The 23403-nt window shown below is 39.4% G+C and overlaps 1 protein-coding gene across 1 annotated transcript in view; it reads right to left on the bottom strand.

The window, feature by feature from the left end:
• Window positions 1-6702: 6702 nt before the first annotated feature.
• The window catches only part of ZBTB10 (zinc finger and BTB domain containing 10), a 28857-nt gene continuing 12156 nt past the window's right edge, over window positions 6703-23403 (bottom strand). Inside the window, exons 3-5 of the mRNA XM_074145447.1 lie at window positions 12801-12974; window positions 10523-10698; window positions 6703-8815 (exon numbers count right to left, since the gene is read on the bottom strand). Of these exons, the coding sequence (XP_074001548.1) occupies window positions 8510-8815; window positions 10523-10698; window positions 12801-12974 (656 nt within the window). The 3' untranslated portion in view covers window positions 6703-8509. The remainder of the gene's footprint in view (window positions 8816-10522; window positions 10699-12800; window positions 12975-23403) is intronic.

Raw genomic sequence — 23403 nt, 5'->3', positions numbered from 1 at the left:
TGTAATCTGACTACACCACTTTGAGAGCTACCGCTGTTAAATCAGTGCAAACAGTAATAACTGCAGTTAAGAGCTGTGCAGCACCCTAATGAGATCATATTTTTATTATATTAAATGATGTATAAGCACCAAAAATTATCATACCAGTTCAGGCAGACTAGCAGTCTCTTTTTACTGCTATTCAGGTTTCAAAGCTAAAATGCTTCAGAGGAAGGTATAAGGAATTCCAAAGGAAAAGTCTGCTTCCTGTATGAATATATGTATGAATATATATATGTGCCTTTGAATCATAGAATCATAGAATCGTCCAGGTTGGAAGAGACCCTTGGGATCATCGAGTCCAACCATCTACCCTACTCTACAAAGTTCTCCCCTACACCATATCCCCCAACACCACATCTAAATGTCTCTTAAACACATCCAGGGATGGTGACTCAACCACCTCCCTGGGCAGCCTGTTCCAATGCCCGACCGCTCTTTCTGTGAAAAATTTCTTCCTAATGTCCAGTCTAAACCTACCCTGCTGGAGCTTGAAGCCATTCCCTCTCGTTCTATCACTATTTGCTTGTGAGAAGAGACCAGCACCAACCTCTCTACAGTGCTCTTTCAAGTAGTTGTAGAGAGTGATGAGGTCTCCCCTCAGCCTCCTCTGCCTCAAACTAAACAGTCCCAGCTCCTTCAACTGCTCTTCAAATGATTTATTCTCCAAGCCCTTCACCAGCTTCGTTGCCCTCCTCTGCACCCGCTCCAGCACCTCGATATCTCTCTTGGATTGAGGTGCCCAAAACTGGACACAATACTCCAGGTGTGGCCTCACCAGTGCTGAGCACAGGGGGACAATCACCTCCCGACTTCTGCTGGTCACGCTATTTCTAATACAAGCCAGGATGCCATTGGCTTTCTTGGCCACCTGGGCACACTGCCGGCTCATATTCAGCCGCTTGTCAATTATAACCCCCAGGTCTCTTTCTTCCAGGCAGCTTTCCAGCCACACTTCCCCAAGCCCGTAGCGCTGCTTGGGGTTATTGTGGCCCAAGTGCAGAACCTGGCACTTGCCCTTGTTGAAACTCATACCATTGATGTTGGCCCAATGATCCAATCTATCTAAGTCTCTCTGTACAGCTTCCCTATCCTCCTGGGAATCAACACTCCTGCTTAGCTTGGTGTCATCTGCGAACTTGCTGATGATACACCCTATGTCCTTGTCGAGATCATCAATAAAGACGTTAAACAGAAATGGTCCTAACGCTGAGCCCTGAGGCACACCACTCGTGACCGGCCGCCAGCTGGACTTAAATCCATTGAGCACCACTCTTTGGGACCTTCCAGTCAGCCATTGCTTGATCCAGCAGATCGTACGCTCATCCAGGCCGTGTGAAGCCAGTTTTTCCACAAGAATTGCATGGGGGACAGTATCGAATGCTTTTCAAAAGTCCAGGTAACGGTAAGGTATTTGTTGCAGATTAACAGTTTTTCCCCCCCCATGAATGTACAGTGGGCACTATGCCCCCCTTCCACATCTTCTAGACAGTAAAAAACATCATTCAAGGAGGAATCCAGGGCAGAACACCACCTTTCAACAGAAGGGGCTATTGACAAATTCTCTGTGAACATCATACACTCATACATGTTTCTAGAAAGCGAGCAGATCCTCTGAAGTTGTGAATTGTGTTAGAGGTATTACAGTAAAGCTCACTTTGAGATTACAACTCCACTAGATTGGAAAAAATAGAATTAAACAGGGCAATGGTAATTTTTGCAAACTTAGCCAGAGCAATGTTATGTATTCCATGCAATTTATAAACGTCTTGGCACATCAAGCCTCAGTAAGCTTTAAAAGCAAGCATCTTCCTAAATTCCAATTACTCAGAGGTTCAAGATAAACCTTCCCACTCCCCCTTCTTTTCCAATTACCTCGATTGCTGAAAATGACACAGATGCACAGACATATTAATAGTGTATTTTTGAATGAACTGAACTAGTACCGTGCCTCTACTGTATGAATTTGGGAAATAGATGCATTGAGGTGGTAGAACCGCTTATATGCTCCAAAAACCCTCTTCGTTGGATCTGAAAGTAATTTGGGCTGTTTCTCAGCTGAAGTTTGGTATCTCTTAACAGTTAATCCTGTAGGCATTTTCAAGTTAAAGGGCTAGAAAGAGGCTCACTACTTAAAAGTTGGACCTTAGGTCCACCCTTTAAAAGGTCAGCATTTCAAGAGTTAAAGGGTTTTCCAGCAGCATCAACTCAACCAGGATGCAGAGATAAGCATCTTTTCCTGTCCTTGATGAATGCAGCTTGACCTCAGGTCCATCAGGTGCCTTTTTTCACGACCCCCCCTACCAACTTTCAGTTCATCTTCTACAACTGATTGCTCTCCCAACGGTAATTCTTGTCTAATTAGATTGCTGAATTTTAACAAACATACTTTTCCTGCTGCTCCTTTCTAGCTACAAAGTTAAGACTTTTCTGTGGAATCTGAAGCTCTTTCCCCAACAAAATATAATAGTTTACATAAATTTAACAAGAAAACATCACATGACTGTACAGCACTTAATTAACAAGCTGAAAATGCATTCAAATCTTGAAACAGTTAGGGTAATTTTAAAAAGTAACGCAGGAGTTTGTTCAATGGCCTACAAGTTATTTTCCACGCTCTCCCGAAAGCAGAGCAATTGTCCCCCCCACCGAGACAATTTTCTTCGGCGCTTTGCCGGCCCGCGGGCCGGGAAGCTGCGCAGAGCTGCCGACAGGAAAAGCTAAGCAGGCAGAGGCCTCCATCTTCACAAACCACTAGTATCCAAGACGTACAAGCAGACTTGCCTATCCAGGATACAGAACCTAAAGTTTTCTCTACAGGGCCACCAGAAAAATTTGATGTTTTCAAATCCTTGAAAGAACCGATCATTTTTTAACTGAAGGAACCCACTTGTGCGCAACCTACCAAAAACACCACTCGTTTTGGAAGAAAACGGAAGCCAAAGACCAGTTGAAACGCCCAGCCAGCATCACTCAGACAGGAAGCTTCTGAGAAACCCAGGCGAAAGCACTTGTTCTGAACATCTCGGGTTGGCAGGGCTGGAGAGAGGGAACAAAACACAGCAGATGTTCCGGGCGCACACAGTCCAACTGCATCGCTGAGGGGATCCAATCCTTCTGGCGTGCACTGGGCTGTGTCTGAAGCATCCCATAAGCACTCTGCTCAGAGTTTGTCTAAAATCCACTTTTAGGAATACATATCTTCTCTGGGATGCTGGTTTTTGGATACCAGTTATCTCAGAGTGATGCATGTTACTATGAGCGAAGTTTAAAATACAACCTTAAAATAAATTCTGTTCTCCATAAATTGTATTCTATGTCAGAAGCAGAAATTAAGTCATTTGCAGCAAATGATTGTACGTTAACACTTATCCATCCAAAGAAATCTCTCTGCATCTGCTTGTGGAGGGCGAGGAGGCAGGGCACAGAAAAATAGATAGAAGGAAATAGTTATTTTTTAAATTTATTTGCAGTATGGTAACTTAAAGACTGGTGCACATAGTATTAGAAGTCTTGAAGTCATGTTTACATACCGGGATGTCAGAAATTACTTATGTCTGTATTCTGTAGTGGCTAATCCGCTACAATTCAGGTAGGCAAAACATTATGGATAGCTTCTTTTAAACATTCGCTTCAAAATTGCAATAATGTTAAATACAAAGTACTTAAGCCAATTTTATTTTCCAGTTTAAGTCATAGGACCCTTCTAGTATGTTTTTACCTTTCTCCCCATAAAAGTATTTTTAAAAACCCATCATGAAGCGTATGTGGGATCTTCAACATCTCAAAGGGTTCAGCTCAGCAATGCCCCTGCCCCTGGATTTCAAACCTGTATTTTCTTTATTACAAAAGACTTATTTTATTACAGCTTTGTTAAAGGATACTATATGAAAACCAACTTTTTTTTTAATCCATTGTCTCAATATTTAACCTTTACCACACTGTTTAGTGAAACACAGTAGCGTGCTATTAAAACATACAAAAGACGAATCTCAGTTCTAAGGAGCAAACATTTATCAAATAAAAAATGGGTAACATTACATAGTGAAGAGGGATGCTAACAGAAGGGTATATGGTAAAATACCTAGAGAAAACTACTTTGTGGTACTACTTCTGCAGAGCCTGAACCACATTCTGGAGACACCGAATAAATTCAAAACTGGGTGTCTTGCATAGCTTCATCAGAAGGTTGTCACCAAATTGTGCTGCTAGAGAGAAATACAGCAAATTGTCTACATTCAAGTAGCAAAGCAGAGGAAGTGTAACAACTCAAATCCAAAAGCCTTTTTCTTATGACATTGCATTCAACATTTTTCTCCTTTTTCACTTTCTTTTGGCACAACAAGTTTTTCAGGCTAGTGGTGGTGTCTATTATCTCACTTTCATTTCTCTTACTAGTTTCCAAAGCCATTTAAATACAACAAAAATATAAAGGAACAATCAATAAGGTACATTCCTTGCAAAGTGAATTCTGCATCTGTGTGGAGTCAGCAGGCTATTTTAGAATAGGTGGGAGACTCGCATTACTGAGCGGAAAGAACAGGAAAAGTCAAGTGAAACAAAGCAAGCAAACCACAGCGATTGGCCTCATTAAAGAAAATCCTATTAAAAGCCTTACCAACTTAAAGCTAGGCAAAGAAAACATCTCCTGCTAACAGTATTATGCTGTGACCCACAAGGAGACACCTACCACATGCCAGTGCCCTGGCCCCAAACTTTTCTTCACCTGATAACACTTGCTCTTTTCAGAAAAGAAGGAAGAGGCGCATTTGCAGCAGGATATGCGTGTCAAAAAGTAAGTGTATACTATGGGGACCAGTAACGTCCACTCGTACTTCTTAGGGTGCATCCTTGTGTTAACAACCAAGTATCATTTCTGGATTTCAAAACAGGTTTCACTTCAGGAAATTATTTCACTAGAAGATCTGTTTGCAAACTGAACTATGAAAAAAATTTTTACACAACTGAAAAAAAAAAAAGAAAAAGGCCATTTTTCCTGCAAGATGCATCTGTCGTTACAATTGAAAAATGCTTGCTACTGCATTGTAGTAGCACCGGCATCAAATGCTTTCTACATTGTCTGTCTTCTTTACATCACACCTACTTTGACAGGGACTTAAAATGAAATTGAATTTGCTTATTGATTTGATTTTGTCCTGTACCACAGTTCCCTGCCAGAAAGTGCTCTGTATGTTTGTTTCTAAAAGGTAACTGCCACTGCTTGAAGAGCAAACAAAACCCCACAGAAAGGGGCAGTCTCAACATCAGAGCTCTGTGTTTGTCTGTTTTTAAAACACGTAAGGTTCTTTTGATAAAACTACTTGTGTGTGGCATTGCCCCATGTAAGCAGATCTCAGACATGTGGTTTGAGAAGCCTTTAATCAGAAGACAAGAGAAAAGACTAGGTATCTTTTCATTTGATGTGGGAGACAGTTTAAGGGCACTAGTCCTTCTTCATTTAAGAAAGAAAGAAAAAAAAAAAAAAAATCAAACCCACCCCAAACAGACAGTAAAATTCACTGCCATGTTACTGCAGCATCGCTCCAGCATTTCTTACGTGGAAGACAATTTCTAGTGCAAACAGAAATCTCTTCCTTTTAAGTAAAGAATCTTGAGCTGTCCCTTTTTTTACGGTAATCCTTAGGAAATTTACTTTTATTAATTTAGAGCTCCCCAATCAAAAGTAATGTATTTAAAATAACTTCTGAATGAACAGCTCAGAAAATCCAGACTGCAGATGGCATCCAAACAAACTCTTTCGGTTCTCCAACACAAGGGCAGTGGATCTCCATCAAACTATTTCACACCATTTGCTGAAGAGCTTGTATCACATTTCAATAGTCATCCCTCTCCCTCCAATCCTACCAAGGATAATTACATGCAACTTCTAAAAGCAAGCAGTTAAGTATTAGCAAGGAAACAGTGATTGTCACAATGCAACAGAATATTAAGGCCAGTGAATAATAATGGAATATTTATAAATAACACTAATTTCTATTAAAGCCTGCTTTTTCAAATATTATCAGAACAAAAGCACAACAATTCTGTAGTGTACGAAGTGTATATTTCAATTTACTGTATGCAGTCTAACAACAAATTTGGTCATAATTTACCAGATATACATAAATGATTTAAGTAGTAAAAGAAGATTCAGTTCCAAGAGAATAAGTTCATACCTTGAGGAAAAAAACAAAACAAAACAAAAAACAAACAAAAAAAAAAAAAAGAGGAAAATACATTAAGAATGTAGAGCCAGGTCCAGTTTCTAAGCATTAAGTGAGCAGTATTCTAATAAAGCAGATTTAGGTGAATTTCAGATATATATATATTTATATATATAGACAGATCTACCAATTGTAAACTATGGTTTTAAAGGGGATAGATGGGATGGAAAAACCTTTATGCTATACTTACATATTCACAAAGCAGAACATTACTTTAACGTTTAAAATACTTTTTCATTCATATGATCTTTGCCCAACTAATTTCTACTTTGGACCCCACCAGAATTACACATTACTCATTTCAGTCTAGAACAATAAGATGTATTCTTCAGTGTAAAAAAAAAAGGCACCCCACCCGCCCCACCCTCCCCCAAAAAACTAATCATCTGTTAGGTTTACAATGATGTGGAAACTACCAATGAAACGAGTGGATGATTAAAAAAAAAAGCATTTTAATTCCCATATAACTGTAGTTCAAACTTATCTCAGCTTCAATCAGCAAAAACAATGTCTTAACATTATGTTACTGTTCTACTAATGTAAAGGACAACAGTAAAGCTTGTCTCTTTAAATACATACCAACTTTGATCAGATGGAGCACCATTAAGATTCTGTCCGTCAAAGCATAGTTCAAAGTTATCCACACAATTAGCATAATTTAGTTACCTGATATAAAATAGGAAAAAAATATACTCATTTTAAAATTAAACAAAGATGAAAAATATGGTGACCCTCAATTGCTTTTTATACAGTACTGTCACTCTGGCCTAGCTATGTGTCATGATAAATGCTCTGCATATTTACTCGTTGTGACATAATAGTATATCAGATGTGTTGTTCCAATGATTGCCCGAATTCATTAACCTCAGGCTAGATAACACAGAGGAGTTTAAGATGAAGGTGTAATGCCCTCCCCTCCCTATGAAAAAGGCCTGAAATCATTGGTACAATATTACAAACTTAGGAATAAATCCACGTGGCTACAAAAATTCAAGTTTCAATGCCTCCTAGAAAATTTGAAATAAAGAGTGTAGGGAGCATATCATCCTGAAAAGTAGAAAACTCAGCATTATTTTGCTTTGGACTTTCTGTTTTTCTTTAAAAAAAAAAAAAATCCAGCAAATTAAGTCAACAAGTTAAATGTAATTGGTTTATATTAAAAACTAGCAACAACCCATTAAGTACAAAAGAATAAAAAATAGTTGGTGTTCATTTTAATGACGAACGATGGGCACAACAGCCTAGTGTCCAATTCACATCACATAAACTAGCCAAAACCCGGACAAGTAAGAAATTTACCAACCAAAAAGTCGTTTAGTATGACACTTTCTCCATTCCTTGTATTTTTATTCTGTGGGACTGAGGTATACACCAGGGAAGTCAGAAAGTTTGAGAAGGGGGGGCCTTAGAGGAGGGAGGAAACATTATTACATCAGACAGTTCTTCGCATGACTATCTCTTTTGACTACGTGGCAGAAGAGTTACCCACGCTCTGATCAGTCTATTATTTTCATTATTGGTCATTTCTTCTGCAAGGTCATTATGGAATTGATGAATCAGTAACAACCTTCTTGAAAATTCAAAACTGTGAAGAAACAGACACTAAATTAATGCCATTATTAACTTCTCCAGTGCTTACCACCTATACCACCTGCGAGCATAGAGCCAAAAGTTTTAAACCCAAATTTCAATACAGTGTTGGCATTATCTGTGATGCATATTTAAATGATTGGCTTTCACCTATCAGGGTAAGGGAGAGGTAAGGTTCGCATGGCAAAGACATGCTTGTGGAAAACAGAGTCACTAGCCCAAATTAGCTTCACTGGTTCACTGACAAAGTACGAGTGGATTTGGGAAAGCTGTCTTTGTATTTCCATACCAATTTTCTTCATTCATGTTAACAGATACATGAATGTTTAATGTTAAGTACAGTTACTACTATGTCTGAATAGGACCCAAGTAGCTATATCCTATAAATAATAAAAAATACATTTTTCTTTTGATAACTGACTGTAGATGTGAGGGCTCTGTATAATTCAACCAAATGGTTGTATGCTGTACAGTCCTGTGCAAATATCATAAAAAAATTAATAATCCTTTTTTGCTATAAGGCTTTGACCCTACTTTTTTCACAGCAACATAACTACCATCCAGCCTGTACCATATTTCACAAGCCTTCAGTCCAAAAATTCAAATAGTCAATCCATACAGCGTCCATTTGCAGCACCCTGAAGTCATATGCTCTGTCAGTCATCTAAAGGCATACAAACTTCCCCGGATTCATCCCATCGAGACTGGTCATTTTGTTCTTCTACATCGTCACCAAGCTCCTCATCACCTTCTCCCACTTCATTTTCCTCGTATTCTTCATCCCTAGGGAAATCCGTGTCCTGCACCTGGTCTGCTCCCTCTTGCCCTCCAGGTTGAGATTTATCTGCACAGTCTACACAAACTCCGTAACGTCGTGATCCATGTCTTATTCCAACACTGGCCGCTAGCATGAAAATCTTCTTACACACCATACATTTATACTTTTTATCCTTTTTATGCACCTATGGAAGAGAAATATTAACAGCTGAAAATATGCATATCAGGTTGCATTTGCATATAGTACTAGAAAACTATTGATAAGAATAATAATAATAATTACTAATACAAAACCTCATATTTTTAACTCCTCCAAAAGATACCTCAACACTACAGAGAAAGAGAAGTACTACTAGAGATACGTTTTGACCACACGAGCTATTGCCCACAACCAAACGACCTGCTTTCTGTTCAGCAGGTAGCTGAAAACTCTATGTGAATTCAAAGAGCAAGATCCTTCTGCCCCAACACCTCCCTCCTGACACAACCATACCCAACACCGTCTTTCCGTTGGTGAATTTTTGTCCTATATGCAGAGCGAGCTTGTGTGTGAAATTACAAGGCTGCTGTTGAGTAACTTGACTAAATGTGAATTTTAGTTTTGAGAGTATGTTAGTTGTACAAGTAACTGAATTCAACAACCACGTGTAACGGTTATCACCTTGGAAGAAATTACATTGAAGACTTCTTTCTTCTATCTGGTGTCCCCACAACAGGTTACAACTATGTGCTTAAATATCTCATTTAAGGTCCCATTGAAAAAGTTGCCATTTTAGATAAAACAGAAATTGCCACACAGATGAGGGAAAAAAAATACACGGTCAAGATAGAAAGAATTACTTCAGTCCCACTGTATAATCTCTACAGCTGATACTACATGGTTTTTCCTCAGCCTCTAGACTTGTTATGATAACGTTTCACACAAAGCAGAATGTGAGGCGTTTGTTGAATGGAGGGGGGGAAGGAAGGGAAAAAAATAAAGGGTTCTGATTTCACCAGGGAGAGCACACTTCAGTTAAAGCACAGGGCTGGGCTGGGCTCACTCTATAGCTATTTTCACTCTGTCTGACTTCATCTCCTTTCCTGGAGGAAAACAAAAAACCAGAGTTTTCAGCTACACGATGCGGTCAGATACCGCAGGAGAGAAGCCTGAAGTCCCACTCTACTCTTCCTGGTAGATCAGCTACCACCCACTGTTGCTATCTTCTCTGGTGAGCCACAAAGGAAGAAGTAGAGTAGCTGCTGGGACGTGTTACACGGTATCACCACCAGTAAGGTGATAATGGTCTAACCTCCTCTGCCCAGCCACAGAGCTGCCCCATACCATCGCCTCCTCCATCCCTGCAGTCACCTACATACACTACAGAACAAAACGTCCTTCAGACTCAGTAACATCATAGGTGCTCCTGTCCCTTCAGGCTAAATATAGAATACACACAGAATACAAAACCCTTCACCAGGTGGTACGGGAGGAAGAAAGGCAGTGGGGGCAGGCGGGAAGGACGTGTATCTAAGATGAGATAAGTCCAGTGGAACATAACAAAGATGCTGGTTCTAAAATTTACATAGGAGCTATTAGCATATGCCTTTCCTACCTGTAAAGCATTTTAAGGAATACTTAAAATTACTACAGTGGTATTATAAATATCTTCTATAATTATATCCTGGTATGACTCAGGTTATTATTTATTTTTAATAATATTACTGGCTAACAGAAAGTCTGTTTCATGATAGCGCAAGCTAGAAAAGAAAGTTAGACAGACTTACACCAAAAGCTCTTTTTTGCATCCACATTAAAACTTGGGAACTCACAACCACTTTTTCTGAAAGAATCCCCAAAACCCACTCATACATGTGCATCCGTACACACACATGCACTTGAGGTTACCTACCAAGGAATGTCTCTTTACGTGCTCTCTTCGAGTAAACAGCTTCCCACAGATGTCACAACTGAAAGATCTCACGCCTGTGTGAATGAGCAAGTGTCTCTTTAGTGTTCTTCTGTATTTGGCTACATAATTACAGTGGGGACACTTCAACTTGTTCATGATTAATGCAGAGGAATCGCCTACAAGAAAATAAGCCGTCAGGAGAAAAGATGATGAAACACAAAAAACCTATTTCAATATGTTCTGCCTGGTGCACAAAAATAAACAGGTGCCAACACAATAAAGCACCCACATGACTTTCCATCAGCCAGCTCAGGACAATGCCTGCCTGCAGAAACCACACACACTGGTAGGTTCTGCGTGTATAATCTTGCTAGAAAAACACCTGCTTGTAACCAAGGAACTTTTACCACAAAAGTACGGATCGATTCTTTGAAAAGAAGTCTTATTTCATAAATCAAAGTAAATTAGCTACAAGCTAGAAGCATTCAATTTCCTAGAGGTCACCTATAGCAGAAAACAGTTTACTCTGGATTAGAAACCCTCTAGCTCTGCGGCATTTACACAGTTACAATCTTCGCTCCCAGTCCTCTACTTAGAATTACATGCAGGAACTGCCACCAAGATCTGGCTCTACAAGTAAATAGAAAAAGAAAATATAACTAAGCGAGAATAAATATTGACAAAAGGAGCAAGACAGTAAGAGTTAGCATAATTCTGAAATAGCTAAAAAGGGAAGTTATTGGTTCAGATCTTAGCTATTCTCTACCCAAAGTCTATTTCGGTCTAACAGTAGAAAAAAATAAAAAAGAGCAGAAAAAACTCCTGGAAGTAGCAATATCCGACTTCTTCCTTATGATGGAAGAACTATTTACATATCCTTGGGCCAAGGATAACTTCGCTTGGTCAAGGGATATATGCAAAACAGGTTTATTACAGCTGCCTATTACTGCGTGCAACAGAAAAGCACAGGATGCTGTGACAGCTATGAAGAAGGGCACACAGAACACAAGGGTTATTTTGAGAACAAGATACCGACTCAACTTACTACAGGTGAGAGTTTATGAAGACGATTATGACCATCTAGAAGCATCCAAAAAGCACTGGTTAAAAGCTACATGATTATACACGTAAGAGCTTTTAATGTTCATGCTAGCGGGATGAAAGCAAAAATAATTGTGTTTTGTGTATGGGCCTGCATGCCTGTACCTAAAGATGCCTCCTCCTAATTTCAAAAGCCATCATAATATGGAAGTTAAATTTTGCTAACATTCAAAAGTTTGCCTTGTTATATTGGAGCACTCATGCAAGCTGCACGTCAACATGTCACACAATGGCTTACATGAAGAAAAATAAGTTCAAAAAAGGTTTTAAACTGCAGTCTTACACACATCAACAGGGGTATGACAGACAGGCAGACATCTGGGCTGTAAGACATATGGGAATTTAATGGTTTAAGAACAGGTAGACCTCCCAAGACCAGAGGTTCCAATCCCTTGCCTGCTACTAAATCTCACCTTCCGATGACCCCATTTCTTCTGAACCCCAAAAATATTTAAACTATACCACACACCCCAGCAATAGCTCAAAGTTACAAAGAAGAGGTAGGCATTACTATTAGCCAGTCCCTAAGATCCTCTTTTTATTGAAGACTTTATGCATTTTAAGGATCTAGCAATAATTATTTTAGATGTGGTGGGGATTTTGGTATGTTTTCAGGCAGAAAAATAATTACAGATAATTGCTTCCTTGAACTATTAAGAAAGGCATGTAAGCTGTGGAGAGCAGGTTATAAAACACAGGTTTGACCAAAGAGCACTTTAGTTATGGCTGCATTAAATTCAAAACATGTATTGCAACAAAGTTTTTATTTTTAATAGTGAGAAGTATGCTCTCAGATGTACTTTTAAAATTACATTTAACTTTATATCCTCATCCTTCAAGTGTTCAATTTCAAAGCCCATTTATCTGTAGTTAGCTTACTAAGCTTTCCGCTCCCTCATTAGATAATTAAAGACCTCAGGTACCTTCATATTCAGGCACAATACAAGAGCTGATATCAATCACATTCTGTTTTTACTTTTCCATACATTTGAATTCTTTTTTCCTCCCTCCAAGGAAATACTCCTATTTACATTAACCAGAAAGGCAAACTATATGGAAGATTATGTGAACACTAAATCTCTAAACAAATGTATCAAATATTACTAGCAGTGACACAGAAGATAAAGAACTCCTATCAGAGGCAAAAAACCAACTCCTCCCCATCAGGTATACTTGCCATTTTCCCAAGCTTCTTTCGGCCAAGATTCTGGCAGCAGTCCGTACTTGAAGTCACTTGAAGTACCCGGCAGCAGTCCATACTTAAAGTCACTTGAAGTACCCGGCAGCAGTCCATACTTAAAGTCACTTGAAGTACCCGGCAGCAGTCCATACTTGAAGTCACTTGAAGTACCTATTACAGACACAATCTCACTTTAACTTCCTGGGTTCTAATCAGTCACGTGGTTTAATAAAATATATATCCTTTTTGAACTGTGACAAAAAAATTTCAAGCTTCAAAATAGCAATTACAATCTTTTTTTTTCACATAATATTCAATGCTGAAATGAAGAAATAACTGCATTCCCAATTTCAATGAAATTAGACCTCTGAGTTACACTTCACGGCACCATTTCATACTAGGGAAAGCCTTTTTCATACTAGGGAAACTTTTATGGTAAGGGTATTTATTCCCTCACTATCATCATAGAATGGTTAGAGTTGGAAGGGACCTTAAAGATCATCCAGTTCCAACCCCCCTGCCATGGGCAGGGACACCTCCCACCAGAGCAGGTTGCTCAAAGCCCCATCCAGCCTGGCCTTGAACACCTCCAGGGATGGGGCAGCCACAGCTTCTCTGGGCAACCTGTTCCAGTGCCTCACCACCCTCACAGGAAAGAATTTCCTCCTAATATCTAATCTAAATCTCCCCTCTTCCAATTTAAAACCATTACCCCTTGTCCTGTCACTACACTCCCTGACAAAGAGTCCCTCTCCGGCTCTCCTGTAGGCTCCCTTCAGATATTGGAAGGCTGCTATGAGGTCTCCCCGGAGCCTTCTCTTCTCCAGGCTGATCAACCCCAGCTCTCTCAGCCTGTCTTCGTAGGGGAGGTGCTCCATCCCTCTGATCATCTTTGTGGCCCTCTGCTGGACCCGTTCCAACAGGTCCATGTCCTTCCTGTGTTGAGGACTCCAGAGCTGGACACAGTGCTCCAGGTGGGGTCTCACGAGCACAGAGTAGAGGGGTAGAATCACCTCCCATGACCTGCTGGCCATGCTTCATCATGACAGGGCTAAGAAGTTTTCCACCAGATTCTCTTTACAACTGCTTTGTGCAGTTACTTCACAAGTAACTGTATCTGGTCTACCACAAGCAGTCTAGGTGGTACAAAAGTAAACATTTTCGACTGGATGTGAGATTTTCTTTATTGCCTTGAAATATCTCACTGGTATATAAAGTGCTTTAAATACCTTTATTTATATAAAGTACCCTACAGCTATGTCTAAATTCTTATTTGAATAATCATCTCCATTACTCTACAATCAATTCAAGAGACCATAATTACTTGGAATATACCAGCTTAAAAGACTAGTTTACATATTTACATTTGGTCTTTAGAGAAGCTCTTTGAGCAGTTTGCATGTCTTTGAAGCTTTTTTCCCCCTTCTTTAAAATAACAAAATCGTTCAGAAGTGAACGGTGCCTAAAAAAAAAAAAAAACAAACAAAAAACATACAAACCCTTGCTTGCTTAATTCTATACTTCTGTAACAAGTAAGAGCGGCATTAGTGAATGTGGAATCACCAGGTCACAGCACAAAGAACTATAAATAGTATACAAAGAAGCTGCACTAGGCATTTGACAACATTGTATTTGTAGGGCAAAGACTCTTCTGGCAAGAGTGCAAATCAATCTTCCCCCCAATCCCCAAGACAGGAGTTTGCTGGAAAACATGAACTCATAAATCCATTACTCTCCTCACAGGCACACAGTTGTTAAGTAAACAAACCGCAGTGGAAACTGGCTGATTTCCTTCTATTTGTCTGGATGGTGCTCAGGTCCTCACACTGGATTCCCAATCTCACTGTTGAGAAAAGTCTTGAGAAGGGCTTGGTAGCAAATAGATGCATTTTTTTACTTTCAAGTCTGAGACTATACATTTGAACAGTCCAGAGGCTTTTCCCTTTGTCTCTACACTGCTCATTCTAAGGACTTTTCTGGGAAAGGAAATTCTCTTAGTGTAAGCTAGAATTTCATGCAGCGAGTGATAAGCTGCATGCTGAAACACTCCTAACTTTCTGTTTTACTGGAAAAAAAGTAAAGATCACAAAACCTCACAGCATTAGACATATACAGTAGTTTCATTTACTGCTCAGGCAGTATTACAGTTGACAGCAGTGGTTTCATCTGGAACATAAGACTACAGTTCAAAAGGAAAGAAATCAATATATTAATTTATAATATATTAATTCTATATATTATAGCTTATAATTCTATCCTATCTGTTAGGCAATGGCAAATTATAAGCAAAGCTGGATCGCAACTGCCAAACTAGGTATTCCATTGGAGCCTTTAAAAAGCAGAGCTTGTGTGGACAAAGGAAGAGAAATCCCAGTATTTTAGCTCATCCACCTAGCTACTTTGGTAAAGACAGACAGAAAGAATAAATCTCCCTCTCCTTTAATGAACAAAGTAGTGAGGAAGATGTACATTTTATTTTTTTTTAATTACTGACTCTAATAGCTGTTGTTATGTCCAAAAGAGGCAAGAAGTCCTTACACTAATTTGGGACTACGGACTCCAGCAATGGCATCGCACAACTGCTCAAGGAATAGAACACAGATACCCTATAGGCATTCCAACGACACATTCCTTTGAGGTGAGCAGTAAAACTTCCTTCTGTAATACACAAGAAAGGATTAGTGAGGAAGCAGTGTTGTACAATCCTGGGCAAGAGCAAAAATTACTTGGCCTCAAGCCTAAAAGCCTCCAAACTAAAGCAGGCTTCAGAGAAAAAAAAAAAAAAAAACCCACACACAACAACTTTTATAATCCATTTAAAATATTAGACCTTTTCTTTACAGGTTTTTCCCCTCTAACAGAACTGTCCTGTTTCTAGTTGACCAGCAGAAGATCAGTGATCATAATATTTTAAACACATTTTTCTCCCCCTTATGGGAGGAACAGCTGTGAGATCTACAGACCCAGCCTTTACTGCTCACAGATAGGATGTATATGCTGTGCATAGGCAATACTGCATAGCTCCCTTCAAAATCAGCACACATCAGAGACAGACCCTAAGTAAGAGCTGTACCAAGCTCAGCAGACTTATAACACTGTCACTTTGACAGTTCCTCTGGATTTAAGAGAACATGAATTTCATTAGGAATGTTGATGCTCACAGCTGGTATTGAAGTTTGAGGGAAGTCAGCAGCTCAAATCCCTATGTAGATCTAGATCTGAGCATAAGACCCAGCATAGACCCAAACAGACTTAAGAGTTGGACTTTCGTGTAGATAATAGCTACTACATCTTTCTACCTCCAATTTACAGAGAAGACCTGCTATAACATGAAAGAACACTGGCATAGATACCGCAAGAGATAAGATGTTGCTGCAGACACTTCAGTCTCTGCACACAGGACTAAGTAGATCATAATTAAACCTAATGCTTATTCTTAGAATAATTCGTTGACCTAGAAAACCTGCTTTCTAGACTAAGCGTATGTATAACGAGTTCAAAACAAAGCAACAAAAAAGTCACTTTTAATGTCTAACAGCTCATCCACAGGGGAAAGACATGAATTACATATAGACTGGGAACTGGGAAGTGCAATACCTAGCTTCTACTAGTTTTCCCAGGTGGACACAAAGCCTATAGTCAGATAAGCTTCTGACTGTAGCCGACCAAATTGTAAGATGTTACGGATCCAGTGGCTTGTAAAAACATCTCCCATTCTTCCTCCCCATCCAGGCGACTGCCTCCTTGCAAAACTGCAGATAAAGTCATCATCTAACCTGTTCCTGTCAACTTAAACCCACATGATTTTGATAGGAGACTGAAAGCAACTACATATGCAGTCGTATTGGTAGACTGGGGGTGGGGTGCAAAGGGGGAAATACAGACAGCAACAAGAAAGATCTTTGTTAATAAAAAAAGAGAGAAGGTAACTAGAAGCAATAATGTTCTCTATCTCCAGACCAGCTCATCTGATCACAACTTTCTTTTGATCTAAGGATGCCTTTTTAGAGTTTAATTGATTCTTAAAAGAGATGTAAGTTACCAATTCAAACGTCAATTAGCCTCCAACATCTACCTATTCTTCTACCCTCACAAGAAGAGGTTTCTATCAGCAACGCAACTGAATCCCAATAAGCTGATTAGCTACCAGCACTAAAATTATCGAGATATCAATTTGAGAACATAGTCCAAAATACAACAAAAGTGGTCGTGGAAGCTTTACACAACTAACAAAAGCTTTATGGAAGGATTTTATGTTCTACTGTGTTCTCAGAAAAAAGGAGCACGAGGAGTCAGACACACTGATTTTCGGTTTTGAAGGCAAGAGGTAGGGGAGCATCACCAGAAAGAGAGAACACATATGAGAGGAAACATCCTTGGTTTGCCAAGTTTTGGGTTTTTTCTGTAGCCAGAAATATGCTGACTTCTTGGTAAGAAAAGGAGACATGACTGAGGAGGGGATGATCAAGGAGATTAATGAGAAGACCAACGACAGAAGCAATTGAACAGGTCATTATAGAAAGGGATATGGACATAAGGTGCACTGAAGGAGAAGATACAAAACCTTGCGTTAGATACAGTTGTCTGTAATGAACTTAACTTCCATTTTCTTTATGCATATTAGCACTAAAAACAGTGCCAAAAGAAGAGAAAAAGGAATACTACTATTTTTTCACCAAGTTTTCTAACATTGGCTGCTCATTCAGATCAATTAAAAAAGACAGAAAGCAGACAGGATAAGCGATTAGGCCATAGCTTTCAAGGATTGTAAAGAGAGCAGTCGTAATCTACTGATACAATCTGGATTGCTAATAGAGAGCTGGATTTGTTGCTTGCATTAGGTAACACGACAGAAAAAACAGTACTGCCAAGACTGACATACCGGGAAAGAAAATACATTGTACTCCATTTGTTCCCAGAGTATTACTCACATCTTTAACCTTGCTTCTGAAAAGGGGTCAAAGCACGTTACATCTCAACTGCCTCTTGCAACAGAAGCCTCAGACAAACTTAAGACATTATGCCAATGCAATCTTACTCATGCTCTATGTACTACTCACAACTGCTCTTATTTTTTACAATTTCTCATTCATGGGGAAAAAAAAAAAAAAAAAAAAAAAAAAAAAAAAAAGGTTTAGTGCCTTGACTATGGAGGCAGATCTATCACCAACTAACCCTGCCAGATAACCACTGACTGATGCCAAATATATTAGCCGCTTGCTTTTTCAGCTCGCTTATCATACATTCCCTGAAAAACTCCTCCCTGAGAAACAGGTGCCATGGACATTAGAAAGCTATTTTGCTCACCTCTCCCCACAAAGGCTACATAAGTGAAACACAAGATAGTACAAGCATTCCTCGTCCAGACCATTTATTTGTGGAGGACTTACTGTTCTCAAGGACTATCGCAGACTCAAATAAAAACTTAGTTCTGAAGGGACCTCTGAAGGTCACCTAGTTCAATCTCCTGCTCACAGCAGGGCTAACTTCAAAGCCGGACTGTATGTTGCTTTGGACCTTGCCAAGTTTTAAATATCTATAAAGATGGGAGATTTCATAAACTCTCTAAGCAATCTGTTCCAACACAGACGCTCTTATGGTCAGCAGTTTTCTTCATACACAACTGGAATTTCCTTAGCTGCAACTTGTGACAAACTGACTCTTGCCATTTCACTGTGCACCTCTGAAAAGCATCTAGGTCCATTTTCTCTATAATCCCTTCAGGTGGTAGAAGATGGCAGGTAGTTCCCTCAGCCTTCTCCATACTCAATAAATGCAGTTTCTCAGCCTCTCCTTGAACAACATGTTCTCCGTCCCACTAACCACCTTAGCGCCCCTTCACTGGACTCCCTTCAGCTTGCCAGCATCCTTCTTGTACTGGGCTGCCCTAAACTGGGCACAGGATCTGAAATGCGATCTTGCCAGTACTGAGCACAGGGGTAGTATTATTACTTCCCTCAGCCTACTGGTTATGTTCTTGCTAACACCACCACCATGAAGCTACCCTTCACTGCTTCCAGGATGCACTACTGACTTACGTTCAACTTGCTGTCCACAAGGACCCTCTGGTCCAGAGTTACTGAACAGCCACTCAGTGCTCTGCTTGTACTGACAACACCTCGAGGGTTTCTGTTGGCCAATTCCTATCGATTGTTGAGGTCCATCTGAAGAACAGTGCAGCCTTGCCCTCTAGCATATCAACCATTCCCACCGGTTTGATGTCATCTGAAAACTTGCTGAGAGCATCTTCTGCCCTTACTATCCTGATCACCGAGTTAAACAGTAAGCTATTTTCAGGAAAATAGACCCTCTTGACTTCACTGTTAAAACAATACCTTTATCCATAAACTTCCAGACAATGTTGTGAGCTCAAGGGCCAGATCATGAATACTGCAAATGATTCAAGTTAGGGACGTACCTCAAGAGCTTTCTCAAGTAAAGTATTCAAGAAAACTCAAAGACTTCCTGATATAAACACTTCACATCCCCTTTCCATTAAGTCTTATATTTAAAGTGTTAATAAAAATAAAAGTAAGACTTTCAAGGAGATAGACACCTGAAAGGCTGCATGAAACTCCTAGAGACAAACTGGCATTCAGGATTAAGATCCTTCAATACAGTAAAAAAACACCAACAATTCTAGGTACTCTGGTAACTGAATTAAATCTCTTGACATTATGTTCTGCCCCTGTTTTCTTGCTGTTTGAAAAAGTGACTGTAAAAGAAATCCAAGAAAGTAAGTTGGATTTGTCCTCAAAACTGACAGCTTCTCCCTAATGAAGGGGTAAAAGAGCACCCAAGGGGAAAGAAAGAAAAAAAAAAAAAATGAAGGAAAATTAAGTTTATTCCCATCTTAGCCCTAATACGAGGGATCTCTACACAGTGAAATCATTAGTTTCTTTCTGCATCAGCTTTAGAGAACTGCTATTGCTACCATTTTATCAGCTACACATTGTAGCTTGTAAACATATTTTCTTAAAGGAAGAATTAAATGTCAGCTTGAGGAACAGGAAATAGAAGTATCACGATCAAAGACCACTGAGGTGGTTATAGTCGAGACAAACACACCAAGAACTGATATGGGTCTTAATTTGCATTTATTCTTATGTAAAGACGTAAGCACAAATAACAATGCTGTGTAGAGACTGTTTTGGTCCAAACAACTTTTTATGGCAGAACAGTTGAAAGAAAATGCTAAGGAGATCTTAATGTTAGCTTCTCTAATTGCAAGCAGTCTTAGAAGTAGTACCATAATTGACCAAATCCCTTGTGTTGAAGTGGCATCTCGGTATTATTTGTTCCAGACTTACTTTGCCAAAGCCTACCTGTGTCCAAGAATACCAAGGGATTTTGTCTTTACACTAGGCTTTGAAGAAAAGCAAAGTACAAGACAGAGGTGCAAATCTGTAAAAATACCAAAACAGAAAAGCAAAAAAAAAAAAAAGCACCCTTCCAAAAAAAAAAAAAAAAACCAAAACCAAAACACCAAAACAAACCCAATCTCCCCCCCCCAACCAAAACCTCAGATACTTCCTTGGGAGTGCTACATAGTAAAATCTGGGAGTAGGTGACGAACTACGCATGGTGTCATGCTCTCCTTACAAACTAACATGCAATATTACACCCTAAAGAAAAGGGATCAACTCAAATCACAAGCAAGCAAATGTGCGAAAGACTGGAACTTTTACGCAGCTCATACTATTCATGCACGACCAGGCCACGAAAGACAACTCCTGCTTAACAAAGGAGGTTTTTTCCAGCTTTAAAGATCCTGTTTTTAAAAACGTCCCCTCAACAACCCAGGAGCCCTGTGAATACCAGAAGTGACTGAAGTTCTGCAACTGTGACTGCATTTTTACAGTAAAAATGGCAATTGTGATCTTGCTAGCTCCCCTCTCCACTGTTACCGGTATGACAGGATGAAGCTTATAACTAACAAAGCTGCACCAGTGAAGGCTAGTGGTTAAAGTGAAATTGTTTCCTAAAGCTGTACTCCTACCCAACGCATGTCTAATGCAAGGACTACAAGGAGCTTTAGGGTAAACATACAGTGTAAGCTTGCTATGCTATAGTATTCCACATGTAGTATAAACTTTCTACACTATGAACATATTTCTGGTTGGATATATTTACTGATACCTGCCAGAAACTAGCATAAGTAAGAAATGCTGCCTGCTCTTCTCTTTCCTCCCAAAAAACAACTCCAAGTTCTGCACACAGGAATTCCAGAATGTACACAGAGGCAAAACAGCTCAGCAAGGATAGTGAATCTGAAAAAGAGAAGCTGAAGGAACCATCTTTTAGGTGAACTACATGCCACTTAAAACCTATTCTACTTAGCTGCCAACACTGAGAATGACCTATCCCTTCCCTCAAATTTAAAAAAAAAAAAACAAAAAAACAAAAAACACAAAACAAAACACGAAACACGAAACAAACAAAAAAAGCCAAACCACACAACACACTAAGACTTGTTAAGTCCAGAGTAACTGAACAGCAACTGATCAATTTATACTTCCATAAACTATTACATGACAAAGTGACTCTGGCGTGAGTGATCTCATAGGGAGTTACGGCAACGTAGCTGAACTGAATAGGGCTACCAACACAGAAAACCTACAGGTTAAATAAGAAACCTAACATTGTTTTTCTTGTACCATATTTCAGTGAAGGCATAAAGGATATTTTTTATTATTTTTTTTTTAAAGTCCTTTAGCAGTCTTTTAGCTTCATAAATATTATTTGGGAATGGACAGGCATGTGAAGACAAGCGTGTAGGAAGTAAGGAGGCTGTGGATAAAAACAAGACTTTACTTTCTAGGGTAATTACTATCTGGAACAAAAGCTTTTTAAAGGAAGTTGTGTTCTAATCTTCATGATAGTTAAAAAAAGCTCCACACTGGTCTGAAAAATCACCCAAAATCCAAAAAGATCTGAAATATCTGGAGTAAAAACACTTTCACTGCTCAGCATGTGATAAAATTAATTAGATTTTACTTACTAAGCTACATCTTTGAGATGCAGGAAGAAAGCTAGTTGCAGGTCTGTAGACACCACATAACCTTCTTCCCCAACCACCTTGCTTGCTTTTTCGTTAAAAAAAAAAAAAAAAGCACCAAAAACTAACCAAACCCACAAAAAACACACACACAAAACATACCAACAAAACAAACAAAAACCCCCACCCTAAACAACCCACAACAGTAATACACACAACAGTGCTTAAAGTTGCAAGGTCAGTGGTTGACCATACCATGACAATGCGGGGACCTACTTGTCTTTGGGATCATCCCTGGGAGACATAAATTTAATGAACAGGGCAAAGGTTGACTCTTCGATGCTGTAATCTCTTCAGATGACTTCAAAAAACCTATGGGGCCTTCAATAATGAGTTATATAGGGAATGGGGCAGAAAAGGGGTCAAAGGTTCATTTACATCAAATTTAAAGCAATTTAAATCTTTCAAGAAGCTTTTCACCAGCTAGAGATCTGAGGAAGATCTGACTGAGAGTCATAGACCATGGAAAAGTAGAAAAAAATGTTTAATTTTCTTATACTACTTTTTTTTTATTATTTTATTTGTAATTCAGATAGTCAAGTGGGGTTTATCCCTACAAGAAACGTACACACGTCCAGGTAAGTCCATCAGTTTTGATTTCTTCAAATACAAAGTTACCTTTCTTTATTCTAAAGTCCTGATCAAGTTGTGACGTGCTGCTCCCTCACGTTATAAGGAAAACTGATCAGCACTACATTTTTTGTAGGCAGGTTTAGCTGCCGCTTGTATCCTTCTGAGAAGTAAACTGAATTAAACTCCTTTAAGAACACCCTACAAAATCATACAGGAACCGTCTTGTTCCACAAAAAGGACTGTGTTCATCCTGCCCTTGTTATCCTTTCCCACAGCCCCAATATATGAGACAGCATTATCTAGCAGGAAAATCATGGTAACAAATAACCTGGTAGTAACTTCATAAAGCTACTGGGATATTACATACAAGTCTCCTTAAGAATCAACATGGTCAGCTCTGGAAAGCATAAGCAATATGCTTTAAGAAGTTCCATCTAAACACGAGGAGGAACTTCTTTGAGGGTGGCAGAGCCCTGGAAGAGGCTGCCCAGGAAGGTGGTGGGGTCTCCTTCTCTGGAGACATTCCAAACCCGCCTGGACACGTTCCTGTGCAACCTGCTCTGGGTGGACCTGCTTTGGCAGGGGGGTTGGACTAGATGATCTCCAGAGGTCCCTTCCAACCCCATGTGATTCTGTAATATTTCACAGTTGTGTTCTGAAGCCTGAGAATAGGAAAGTTGTACTCAAACAGACCCAAACGGAAAACAATTTCAAGCAGTGATAAACATTTATAAAAAAACCAAAACCCTTATGAACAGACATTAAGAATATGATGAATTAGAATTATTGAGCTTTTATGAACTGGGAAAACTAAGACATGCTGACCTGACTGCACTGTTATTTTCACCATGGTAAATGGCTAACTGTAGGATGCACCCCAGCTATAAGCACTAAAGACATTTTTTAGCAGATTATCAACCAGAAGGGAAAACAGTAAGATAGGCAGTAACAGTCCACGTGAAGAAACAC

The sequence above is a fragment of the Numenius arquata genome, chromosome 3 (genome assembly GCF_964106895.1).
Source record: "Numenius arquata chromosome 3, bNumArq3.hap1.1, whole genome shotgun sequence".
Classification (NCBI taxonomy): Eukaryota; Metazoa; Chordata; class Aves; order Charadriiformes; family Scolopacidae; genus Numenius; species Numenius arquata.
Note: the sequence above shows the minus strand (reverse complement) of the source record. Positions and strands in the feature narration are given on the sequence as shown.